This window comes from Gymnoscopelus microlampas (genome assembly GCF_963454915.1).
Source record: "Gymnoscopelus microlampas genome assembly, chromosome: 20".
Classification (NCBI taxonomy): domain Eukaryota; kingdom Metazoa; phylum Chordata; class Actinopteri; order Myctophiformes; family Myctophidae; genus Gymnoscopelus; species Gymnoscopelus microlampas.
Window position 1 is genome coordinate 30,358,790 of NC_139957.1, and position 12,446 is coordinate 30,371,235.

General features: G+C 45.7%; 2 protein-coding genes across 2 annotated transcripts in view; one reads left to right on the plus strand and one right to left on the minus strand.

Moving 5' to 3' along the window:
* The window catches only part of mnat1 (MNAT1 component of CDK activating kinase), a 51,183-nt gene extending 43,339 nt beyond the window's left edge, over window positions 1-7,844 (plus strand). Inside the window, exon 8 of the mRNA XM_084045358.1 lies at window positions 7,518-7,844. Coding sequence (XP_083901484.1) covers window positions 7,518-7,638 — 121 coding nt within the window. The 3' untranslated portion in view covers window positions 7,639-7,844. The remainder of the gene's footprint in view (window positions 1-7,517) is intronic.
* A 108-nt stretch (window positions 7,845-7,952) lies between these two features.
* Window positions 7,953-11,844, minus strand: trmt5 (tRNA methyltransferase 5). Its single transcript, XM_084045357.1, has 5 exons — window positions 11,809-11,844; window positions 10,295-10,902; window positions 9,713-9,837; window positions 8,912-9,551; window positions 7,953-8,809 (listed from the first exon to the last, which is right to left on the minus strand). The coding sequence occupies exons 1-5, from the start codon at window positions 11,814-11,816 to the stop codon at window positions 8,754-8,756; spliced, it is 1,437 nt and encodes a 478-aa protein (XP_083901483.1). The 5' UTR covers window positions 11,817-11,844; the 3' UTR covers window positions 7,953-8,753.
* Window positions 11,845-12,446: the final 602 nt, after the last annotated feature.

Below are 12,446 nucleotides of genomic sequence, written 5' to 3' on the forward strand. Positions count from 1 at the left end.
AACTGAAGCCCTGCTTGCACCCCTCCCCTTGCCCCAAGGGCAGAGGGCTCATTGATGTACAGAGGGATTATCAGGCTCATTTTCCCCTCTTAAGAGCCGGGAGAAAGAAAACAAACTCCCGTCATGTGGGGCTAGGCTGTGGGGACTTGCTTCACACACAACTAATTGTAGGAGTTGCCTCTCTACTATGATGTATGAATCCCCCGCCCCCCTCTCCTCACTCTACCTTTCCCTGCCTTTGTGTTGTGTTTTTCTCTCTCGCCCCCCTGGTCTCTCTGTTCTCTTACCAGCTCCTCTTGTTAATTGAAATCATTGCTGCCTCTCCCTGATGCTCGAGGTGCTCCCGTAACCGATACCTGTGGAGGAGAATCCCCCTGGGAGAGCTCTATTCTTCTTACGGTGCACCCGTCTTCTATTCCCAACATGTTACATTTATCTATGTATCCAGGCACTCTTACTGTGTGTGTGTGTGTGTGTGTGTGTGTGTGTGTGTGTGTGTGTGTGTGTGTGTGTGTGTGTGTGTGTGTGTGTGTGTGTGTGTGTGTGTGTGTGTGTGTGTGTGTGTGCGCTTGCATGCTATATGGGTGTGCCTCGTGCTAGCAGCCATTCACTGAACAGCATATGCCCTCTTCTATTGTTTACGGCCCCATTTGGTTAACGATGACACCGATGTCATATCATTTTTCCTCACCCTCCAGTCCAGTTTGTTCACTCTGCTCTCTTTGGGGGGTGGGGGGAGTAATCAGGAGAGAGAGAGACACACAGAGAGAGAGAGAGAAAGATGCTCCCTATGTCAAGTGGCTAGCAGGGTGTGTGATGGCTCTACCAAGTCCATATCTGTGAGAGTTACTGTATGTTATACTTGTGGCGCTGTCAGTCAGTCAGCCAGCCAGCCTTTACTGCCCCCATCAGGCCAGATAGAGGAGGTGCAACTTAGGGGAGCTGCAGGGCAAAGTAGAGCTGTGTAGATAGGCAGTGACAGGTGACGCTCGCACAAGGAAGTGAAGTTGTATTTGGGCCGGCTGTAGGCTGCTACACAAAAGGCCTTTATCGCAGGCCCTCAATAATGCAGTCATTCACAGATGCGAAAACAAAGCGTAGCTCTTGGCCACTGATACCAGCCAGAGGTTTCCATGAGGACAGCTTGCAGATTGTCAATCACTCTAAATGAGCATGTATTGCTATATGCGTTAATGTCAAGTGTCACCCAATGCTTGTGTTAACACTCCAAACGTGTTCTCCCTTTAACTAAGTGTTACTGATACCCTCTCTCTCTCTCTACCTCTCTCTCCCTCTATATCTCTCTCTCACTTTGGGATGCGGAGAAACAGACATAGGCTGTCAGCGGTGATGATAAGACACATGATAATGGATAAGCGGGCTGTGGGCTCACAGGAGTATGATGTCACCCAAGTGCCCTCTACACACACGCACACATACACGCAGAAATAATGTGACGGACAGCACGTAGTCTAATGGTTGAGGATCTATCTCACACTCTGGTGTCCCAGAGGAAACCGCATTCGATGGAAAAGAGTGTGACCTGTGACCCGGTGGTGATGAAAGGCTGCTGTTGACAGATATAGTATACCTGTGAGAGTCCTCTGTGTTTGGCTTGACTGCAGGGGCTTTGGTTTCTGCACCATAGGCCACAGTCCAACTCTCACATTCTCCAATGGTGAAATAGCCTGCTGGTACATTGGTTTGCTGTTGGCGAGATGCAAACCACACCGCCGCCCCTAGGTAAACAATGTACTGAAATGCATGTGGATTGGGTAGACAAACACGAATATGGGCATTCATGCGCGCACACTCACATAAACACAATTCACTCAGTGCTGTGTGTTACAGCCCTGCACAGGGGTGCTTTTACACTCACGCTGTGTGTGTGTGTGTGTGTGTGTGTGTGTGTGTGTGTGTGTGTGTGTGTGTGTGTGTGTGTGTGTGTGTGTGTGTGTGTGTGTGTGTGTGTGTGTGTGTGTGTGTGTGTGTGTGTGTGTGTGTGTGTGTGTGTGTGTGTGTGTGTGTGTGTGTGTGTGTGTGTGTGTGTGTGTGAGAGAGAGAGAGAGAGAGAAGGAGGGGCAGATGGGGTAGCAGCCCTGTGAGTGTAACTGGAGCTGCCTTAGGAATGTGGGGTGGGGGGGGGGGGGGTGAAGGAGGGGTGTTTTGGAGGAGCAGAGTGGGGGGCAGTGGGTTGGGGGGCAGCTTGAGGGGGCGGGATGGGTGATTAGGGGGTGACAGCTGAGTGCTGACCCCTCTATAATGACAAATCATCTGGCAGGTGTGTGGCTCGGTAGCCCCCCCCTCTCATTCCCAGGCCAGGATTCCCAACCGCTGCTAGAGCGGAGCGCTAAAGGAAGGCTTCCGGACATCCACACTGGACTGCTGTCCAGTAGACTCATGACGCCTGGTCTTCCTGGCCTTTCAGAGTTATGAGGGGGATATAGCCTGTCCGGTATTTTATCCCCTGCCTCCTCCTTTTAGATGACTTGATGCAACAGGCTAAGCTCCTACATTTTAATAAACATAGTTAATGAGGGGGCTCTGTCCTCCGAGGTGCGACTATTGACTTGACTCTGTAGACGATGTTGTTTTTCCATGCTGTGCGTGGATTCGACAGAATACAGTGCACGTCATCCCGACGTGCCCAAAAGTCGACAGACAAACAGGCTGAACTGGAAAGCCTCTGATCTTTGGTGGCGCAGCAACAACTGCTGTACCCGGATCAGAGATGGTGCTGTGGGAGGGGACAGGTGCCAATCTGATGCCTGGTCTGGGGTCAGCACTGAGACCTTTGAGAAGGTTGTGGATCAGGAAGGGAACATTTTAGAGCAGATGGCCATTCAATAGACTTTAATACTTTCATGTACATTAGTCTCACTCACAGAGAAACTCATTCATAACAAACAGGCCCATACAGTATACTGTTCATCCCATAGTCTGTGGGAGACTTTTTTCCCCCCGCTTCCCAAACACATCTCGCAGACTGAATTGGACCCCCTTTACGGGATGCATGAAGGTTTGACACCCCTGTGAGAGAACAACCTGCTGTATAATACACACAGGCATGTAAAGTTGTCATGCATGTGGAGCCAAAATGCCTCATTCCACAATGAGCATTGTTTAAGACTGATTCAGATTCCTGCTTTGTCTCATGCGTCTGCTTTGTGGTTTGGATGTTCATTAAGTGTCTGACTGCTATCTGAAGTAGCCATTGTTGCATTATAGGACTCTTCCCCCCCCCCCCATCTCCATCATGACTGGGCTTCCCCAGATCTTCTTACTTCAGCCAACACATGGAGTCTAGACAGGGGGGCCCAGACTCAGCCTGCGACTCCCCTTCTGATATCTACTACTACAAACTCGGGCTGTTTTCCCTCCGGAGTCCTGACTCCCGACCTTGCATGCTATTTCCCCAGCAAAGAAGCCAAACACCCACCTACCCCCTCCCCCCCTGGCTTCATCGCCCATCCAGACAATACAAGAGGAGCCACACATTCTCAGCTGGAACTCACGCGGAACCCAGCGGAACATTTCGCCACTTATCTTTTCATTTTGAATTAGAGACGGGGCGGTGTGGTGTTTTCCAGGCGACAGGAGCAGGGAATACGTTCAGGGTACCGTCGGGGAAATCCAGGAGGATTATTAGCAGGAGACGTTGCCCAGGTATTGAGAGTTTTAGTGGAAAAATGTTTGGCCTTTTGAACGAGGAGGATGGTAGCATAGACGCTGAGGGTAGGGGATCTAGAATAAGGCTATGATAAATCAGTCATTCGCGTTGCAATTAAAAAGACACAAAACCCTTAATGTTGTCGTTCACTTTCAACATTGACATTGTTTGTTGCTATTTAACCACGTAAGCCCTATTTCATACTTTGACATAAAATGGTGTCGCGTGGAGAAAATTGCGGATTTAGCTAACGTGTCAAAGGTGCCGTTGTAAGCTTGTAGATCTGCTATTTTTGAAAAATCTTTGAACTTTTTTTTACGTTTTTTGCCTATAATGACGTGCCCAAAATAGGGATGCCAGGTTGAAAATGGTTAAGGATTAATACAATAAGATAATATTATATATATAAAGAAAAAAGAAGGCACAGACCTTTTCCCTGGGAGAAAAAACATCCCACCAATCCATTTGAGCCATAGGGCATATATTGCACAACATGATTGTGCACATGAATAGAAAACCCCATGTGCCATGCTGACAAATTCAGTCCGGCATACACGCTGTCATCCTGTCACCTGCACTAGTCAATTTCTACTCCCCCCATCCCACCCCCGCCCAAAGCGACATAATGGACCAGTCCAAAGTGACCCATATTTACCCAATAATACGAGGCTTTGAAAAGGCCCATATCGAGTTGCAGCTAATGCTCCACTGGGGCCCGCAGAGTGAAAGATGTTACCGGCCGAAACGACTTGGGTTTCAGGGCCCTGCGAACAAAAGGCAGGCCAGTCCTCAGAGAGAGAAAGAGAGGAAGGAGGGGGAGGTGGTGTGTGTGTGTGTGGGGAGGTGGCGGTGAGGAAGAGAGGTTTAAGTTTGAACTTATTCTTCGTACACAAACTTACAGGATGAGCTGAAACAGTAGCAGCAATGCCAGATCTGTGCACCGTGGAGAGTTAAAGCTGCGATCCGTACGTTTTATGTCCTACCCGGCATTTGAACCCGGGTCTCCATCATGAGAGACCAAATTCCTCCAGCTCAGACAAGAGGCAATCCCCGCTTGGCCAGGGAGAGATATTGCGCTTATGAGCTCAGGCAGTACTAGCTGTAGACCAGGAGGTGTCCTACCCGACACCAGGGTCTACATTTTTCAAAGGAAGAGTAGAGCTACCACCTGCAACTACTGCAGATGTGCTTATATTATTTCAATTGTATTCATTCAAATAAGTTCTGGATTGCAGCTTTAAAGCCTAATTCATAGTACCAGGATTCAGACTTATGTCGTGCCTGCGTTGTGGTTTTTGTCTGTATATGTGTCCTTTTCTCTCAGGAGGAAGTTTAAAAGAAACACAAAAGCCACATCTGCCAGTTTTTACAATCAAGGATACAGTTCACATTAATGCATTTCAAGTCTCTGCATGTGTGGGTTGTCAGCAGTCTTTTGTTTTCAAACAGGCATTGTCTAAGCACAGTGGTCGTGTGAGACATATCAAGTTTATCTTCCTTCATTTACAGCCGGTGTGTGTACCCGTGTCATGTATACGCATGCATCTCACCGTTTGGGAGAAGATGCACTTACAGCAGCAGAATTAATGGGGCAGAACTGAACTAAGCTTCCATGTTAGGGGTGAGCGCGAGCGGAGGGCAGATGGAGTGGGTTTAAGAGAAGACGGTTGGTGGTGGTGATACCCAAAGGTGATTTTACTTCATATCCTCTCCCCGTCTCTCTCCATCTACTTTCCACCCCCCACTTACACTATTCAACCCCCCCTCCTCTCTCTCTCTCTCTCTCTCTCTCCTTGGGGGCAGGCAGGTATAAAGTTACACAGAGCTCTCAGCTTTCTTGGAAGGCATGACCACATGAGTAGCTTGGGGATTAGATTAGCAGGAAGAGCAGACTTAGCTAGGCCGTAAATAGCCCACTTTTTCACCGTTAAAAAGGCCCAGTACAATATAATCAATAGACAGCACTCATCTCATGCAGGAAGCCATCTGAGAAGGCCTCCCTCAAGTGCTCTGTGAAGGACACGCTACAGCAGCTTGGGCCTAATGAAGTTATTATTAATCACTGGACCCTGCTGTTTTGAACTTGTGCATTGTCGCTCTAGTGGTTGATGAGTGGTATTTGTGTATGCGTCCTGATTGCTGTCTCCTCGTTGCTCTACTCACCTTTCCGACGTCTATTCGAAGGCCCTGTGTTGTTAACTTGTGTAAAATAAATGATAATTTATGACGTAGGTCAATTCTCCACAGATATGATAGCTGCTGTTTGTTACAAGGGAAAACATAACATTTCAGTTTACAGTACCGCATAGAATCACTAAGAATTCCAAAAGGAAAATAAATGTTAGATTTAGTATGTGCACTCCGATCATCTTTCTCTTTCACATACAGTACACATCTCTCTCTCTCATTCATTCACACAGTCTCTTTGAGCCTCCCCACAGGTGTTGAGTTACTCTGTAAAGCATCTCGAGCGGTCGTAGAAATCAGAAGGCTGTCTGTGCCCTTGATTCCCTCTTTCACTTTGAAGTTTCCCAAGCTCTCTGGAACAGGGAGCCACAAAGCCTGACTCGTGTGAGGGCTTTAGACCTCTCTGTTGGGGCTATGAATTCTGATGGTACTGAGGAAGGGAAGGGGGGGGGGGGGCTCAGTTGCTTGAGGACTGTGTTCGCTTTGAGGCCCCATTCGTTGTGCGGGGTGCTTCTCTCCCAGCACACACTCTCTTGATGGTTCAAGATTGTATGAGCATGTTTATGTGTGAAAGAGAGGAGGAAGGATTAGGATAGGTGGGGTCCACAGGTCAACCTCCGCCCCTCCCACTTCTAAGCGGAGAGCACCCGTCACTGTGAGGACAAGAGGTTGGAGGCTTTAATTGACAGCTCGACTGTTTTTCCATCTTCGGCTCAGAGTGAAAATAAACAGTGACTCTTGCCATTGCTTGAGAACCTAGAAAGGGGGGCCTTGGCAGGGTACAGCTGTAAGCACTTAAAAAATAAAAGACACCTATAATACTTTAATAGAGGCATGTTGGAGAGGTTTTTAGGCCTTAGGTGTTTGAGTGTGGGTGTACGAGTAGTCCTGTCTTCATCTGTCCCGACAAGGGGACAAAGGGTTTTGGAGAGCCAGGAATAATAACTTGAGTGTGGATTTGATGAAAACTAAACTTACTCGAGCTTTTCTGACAACTACAATTCTGGAATCTGTAGGTTTTTTTCTGCCGGCATGGAAAGAGTACTAGAATAATGTATACTCAAGTAGAAATGCTATTACTTGACTTATTATTCAAAAAGAAAGTACAGAATTTGTTATTTTGAAGACTACTCAACAATTGCTTATGGCCACAAGGACAGGGCCAATGGACATCATGACTTAACTATTTCAATATGAATAGACCCTGCTCCCTCCAATTCAGTGAAGCTCTCTAGAATTATTTTAGAAGAAAGATTTATCAATGTTTGCATTATGTGAACCTCAATCTTTTTCATTGATAAAGATTTCTTAAATATTTTATCATCCGGATTGTGTCATAACAGCAGACTACTGTAATTCCTTTACAAAACTAGTAGTATATAATACCTTATCTATATTTAAAAAAGTTAAAGTAAAATGACTGATTATAGAATGTACTCAAAATACATGAGTTGCTCAGTTACACTCACAACTACTTGTAATTAGATACTTTTCACCTTTGCTCTTTGATTGCCGTAGGTATCCAATACTGTAGGTAAGAGGACACTACACAGTCGATGACAGAGTGCCACCAATACACGACACAGGCCACAAAGTAATTTACAAAATGTATCTGTGCTGTAACGGAGTCCTGATGCAGCATTTCTCTTCTTCTTCTCAGGTATTTGAAACATGTGCGTGCTGCCATGCCCCAGGACACGGCTGGAGGATACACCTCAGGGTTGGCATGTCATCGGGCCATCCAGGACGCCTTTAGTGGGATGTTCTCTTCCCTGGGCTGACCCCGTCTGGAGCTCAGACAGCACAACCACCAATGCAGTATTTGTAGTCCAGTGACTCAACGTGTCGAGCCAAAAAGTTGGACTACAAATAACCCACTGCCTTGTTGTAAAAGGGCTAGGTTGCTCTGACTCATATTGGGCCAGGATGTAAATTACTGTTCTCATTTTATGTTTATTTTGTATTTAAATAAATGGTGTTAAAACTGTCTGTGCCTGCTATTTTATAGCTTACAAAAAGTTAAACATCCCACTTTCTTGTGACTTAAAACACTGGATAATAACAGCTGTGGTGCAATTTGTCAAATTGAATACAGTTTCTTGAAGTTGTGTCATGATTTATTAGGAGATTTAACTCATTTACAGTCAAATCAAACAAGAATGCATAGTTTGTAAAAAGAAAAAAGAAAAGTGTTTTCCAGCACGCTGGTTCTCAACGTGGGGTCCAGGGTAGGCCTGTCAGAATTATTACGTAATCGTCTAATAGCATTTTTTTTTGCATAATCGTCAATCGTTTCCATGTTGAAAAATGTTCACACATTTTCAAATATAAAAACAATAGCAGATCTACAAGCTTACAATGCATCATGCATCATGAAGCTTAGATCAGCTATTTGTTACTTTTTACATGTATAAGGTTATTAAATATGACAATCTCTTCGTATGTTTAAGTTTTGTCATACTGTATCTGCCCTGTGCAATCTTTTATTACGAAGCCTAAAAGGCAAACATAAATATTTTCTTTTTGACAACATTCAATGCCAAACACACAATTACATAGTTTATCGCAATTATTTGAGTGACAATTAATCGTCAACTTAAATTTGTAATCGTGACAGCCCTAGGTCCAGGGCGCGGTTCCCAGCTAAAGGACTGATAGATAGTAAGCAAATGGTGGACGTTAACAAATCTGTAACTGTGATTTTATGTACAAATGGAAGCAATGGGACCCTTAACGTAAGGGTCCATTTGTACGTACACTGAGTTAAATTAACACTGAGGATTTTAAAGTGTAGATTGGGTTCCCAGAGACAAATCGTATTGAATGAAAAAGTATATGAAACTGGAGTGGGGTCCTTGAAATTACAAAGGTTGTAATTGAACTGAAGTGATGCCAACTAGTTGGTCGTCTCTTCACACTTCTGTCTCTTTGGGGCTGGTTCCGCTGTAAGGTCTGTGGAGAAATAAGCACTTTGTTCAATATTTGTGCTATTCACTTTTGGTGAGAGAATAAATGCATCCAAATCCAGTTAGTCATTTGAAAATGGATGCTTACCTGTCTGTTCACTGTCACTGCTGAAGAGCACCTCTTTGGGAAGGGTGAAGCTCACACACATCATCTCCTTGTTTGGAGATACATTTCGCACCAAATGCACAGAGCATCGATCCTCCAGGGAGAACCCAAGGCTAGAGGAAGCCCTTTCCACTATATCCTTCTTAGGGTTGTCGTCTTTAGAGAACCCGTAACAGTGCACTATGGGCAGGTTGTTCTCACAGGAAAGCTCCTGGCTCAGGAGGCCTCTGAACGCATCCAGAAACTCCAGAGCCAAGGCGGGCAGGTTCATAACCACGTGAATGCTGGCTGTTCCCTTCAGCAGGGCGGGAAGCTCCTGCTTCATAGGTCCCTGAATGAAGGCCCTGCCATCCAGGTTGAAGGTTCTGACCTTGCTGTCCACTTTGTTCAGCTTGCTGTTGTGCTGTAGCCAGCGGTAGGACTCTGGGTTGAGGTCATTGGCAAGTACGATGGCACCACGGCGGGCAGCAGGGAGGGCAAAGGGTCCCACACCTGCAAACACATCCAGTACGGTGTCTCCGCGTTTGAGGAGGTTCACCACACGCTCGTGCTCGGTGCTTAGCCTGGGGTTCCAGTACACACGAGAAAAATCAAACTCGTAGGTCACCCCATTTTCTTTCACCTGTAACAGGAAACAATGATTTAAGTGATTAGAGGAGTCCCATAACAGCCGAGGTTAAGATCAGCGCATACTCTACTTTTGAGTGACTATTAAAAAAGAAAGAGATGCTATGTATCACAATAACTACGATTAAATCAATGCACATTCATGATTTAACCTACTTTAGCCACCATATTCTCCTCTCCAGCTAGCACCTCCATCTTGAAGTTGCGGTAAGTCGAGTCGATGATGTTCAACTTATTGACCACACAGGTCACCCCTGGGTTTTTGTCCATTATGACTTGGCCTGGCATGGGAGCAGCAGCGAAGTAATGTTATGCAATGAGGAAAGACAAATTGAATCAGCTCACTATGTATCCACTTACACATAATGTAATTTATCTGTGATTGAACATCCAGACATTCCATTCGTAAAGAGTGTTGTCACATAACAGTAGGCTCCTTCCCATGCAACATGAAGAGCTTTGTGCCAAAACCAAATATTCTTACCTTTAAGTACATTCTAACGAAATTATTGTGGCATGACAGCAGAAGTGATTTTACTATAATTTTCCAAAATACAGTCACCTATATGTTTGAAATGTTTAGCATTAAGTATTGGGTATTGATTCTATAAATAATTAAACAAATAATTTTACATGAATTAAAACATTTCAATGTAATGCGTTGTTGTGAGCTTGTAGATCTGCTATTTATGACATGCAAGTTAATGTAACTAAGTATAAATAAAACCTGATCCTTACCTATGAGGTTCCTGTAAGGCAGCTGATGGTCTCTCAGGTTCATGTGTACGATGTGTCCGACTCGACTGAACCCTGTGGTGACGTCTTGGCCCTCAGGAAGCACGGCTCGTAACACCTCCTCACTCTTCAGGTTATCATAGGTCAGAGGCAGCACATAGTACTGGAGCTCCTGAGGAACATCAAATGAGCGCATGGCCTCAGCTTCAGCCTCACTGAAGGAACTTGCAGAAGACACCCTGCCGGGATCCAACAGCAGTAAGCGGAAGTTATCCGTCTCACTGCTTTTCTCCTCCTTCACAACTCTGGGGACCCCTGAACGCGGGATTGCACATCTTTTCAGACTTTTCACAACTTTGTTTATCACTCCTTTGGGAACACGCAGGGCTGGGACTATAACTGTCTGGGCGAAAGCCTCTTTGTCTAAAGTGGTCATCCCACGGACCTCTGGAGGGGCCCTGTAGAACTGTGGCTCCATCTGGCTGTGCTGGGAATCAGTCATAGCCTCCAGAACAAACTCAGGATGGGCTGCAGAACAGAAGCTGTGCTGCAGGGTGGGGATGTTCACCTTTCTTAGAGTGCACACAAGTGTGAAGACCCCAGTGGAAATCCTGCAATGACAAATGAGTTATTATCGCTGCTCAGTGCAGGAGCCTACCTCTTGTCAGAGTACTTGGTGGTCAGTAATCTAAGTATTATGACGTCAGTACCCGTTGTCAGAGTACTTGAAGGCTATAGTGTATGACGTCATGTCACGTCAGTACCCGTTGTCAGAGTACTTGAAGGCTATAGTGTATGACGTCATGTCACGTCGGTACCCGTTGTCAAGACTACCGGAAGGCAAGTCAGTCTCTCCACGTCAGTCACCTCCATTTTGGGCCATATCGAGAGACAGACAGATGTAGGCTACGTAGATTCCTGAAAGTATATAGATTGCCTCCCGGTGCGAATTTGTGTGTGTCTTTTAGCAATGACTTTGCCTGTAAGAATCCTGCAAAGTTCTGGAGAACCACTGATTCGACCGACACTTCGAATCACAGCATTTGTTGTCACGTCGCTGTTGTACTGTATTTGTATTGTTGACAGTCGCCACGGTGTCAACAATACAAACGCCAAAATATGAAGAAGGCGACAGGTTGGACGTGGACGTGGTTCTAGATATGTTAAAGCAGGGGGGTTCAAACCTTTTAATTTTAAGGACCCCCATAAACCCCCTCAAGGATCCCAGGTGGCCCCTGGACCACACTTTGAGAACCACTGTGCTAAAGGAGGAGACACATGCACTCACATAAACAGCGCCTAGCCTTGGTCCAAAACGATCATCATGACTGTCTTGTATCAAGGCTAACACACACAGCCTATTTTCTGAATATATTATATATATATAGATAATTATTGACACGCGTTTCAAAAGTATAAACATATTTGGTCCGTCAGGATAAAGTTTCAGTAGGTATTTAACCACCGGTCCGTTTCCCGGTGTTATTAATTCCCCAAACATTCTCACAACAACTCACCTTAACATTGCCTCTGTGTGCTCTCACAAACACACACACATGCGTCTGAATGGTCACGTCATCACTGGTGGACTGTGGCATTGATGCTGATTGGTCGACTGGACCGAGAGCCGATCGTTGATTGGACACTGACGTTGGTGACGATGAAAATGCGACGGAGTGGCTTGTCATGTGACATGATCACTGGACATGATAATCGGTGTTGCCATGTCCGCTTATTATAAGCGACTTTGGGCTAGATTTTCTGTAAAGTTGCTTAATAGACCAATTATTTGTTTACCGACATTGAGACTGGACGCACAGATTGTTTCATGCAATCAATTCCCAACATATTGTTTCGGGGTGCGCTGCCTGGTTTCAGTTCATTCAACCTCCTCTTGTGTGTTGGCTTGTGACGCGCGGCCTGCAAGACCTGACAGAATGGGTTTGATTTGGTGCCGGCCTGCGCGCGCATAGTGGTTCTTATCGGCGTCAGTGTGACGTCGTCTGTTTGCGGGTTGCTTTTTTTTTTTTGGAGCTTGTTTCTAAAGTGTAGTTGCTTATTTGGGCTTGTTTCCTAATGTTGTTTAAACCAGGGGTTCTCAAACATTTTCATGTCAAGGCCCTAATGAATACGTAATTGTCTGCGCACCCCCCCC

Excerpts from the sequence above, each read along its gene's own strand:
- trmt5 (XM_084045357.1), bottom strand. Across the intron at positions 9,838-10,294 it reads GCCTTACAGGAACCTCATAG|GCCAAGTCATAATGGACAAA; the intron begins GTAAGGATCAGG and ends CTCCCATGCCAG. Across the intron at positions 8,810-8,911 it reads CAGTGACAGTGAACAGACAG|ACCTTACAGCGGAACCAGCC; the intron begins GTAAGCATCCAT and ends ATTTCTCCACAG.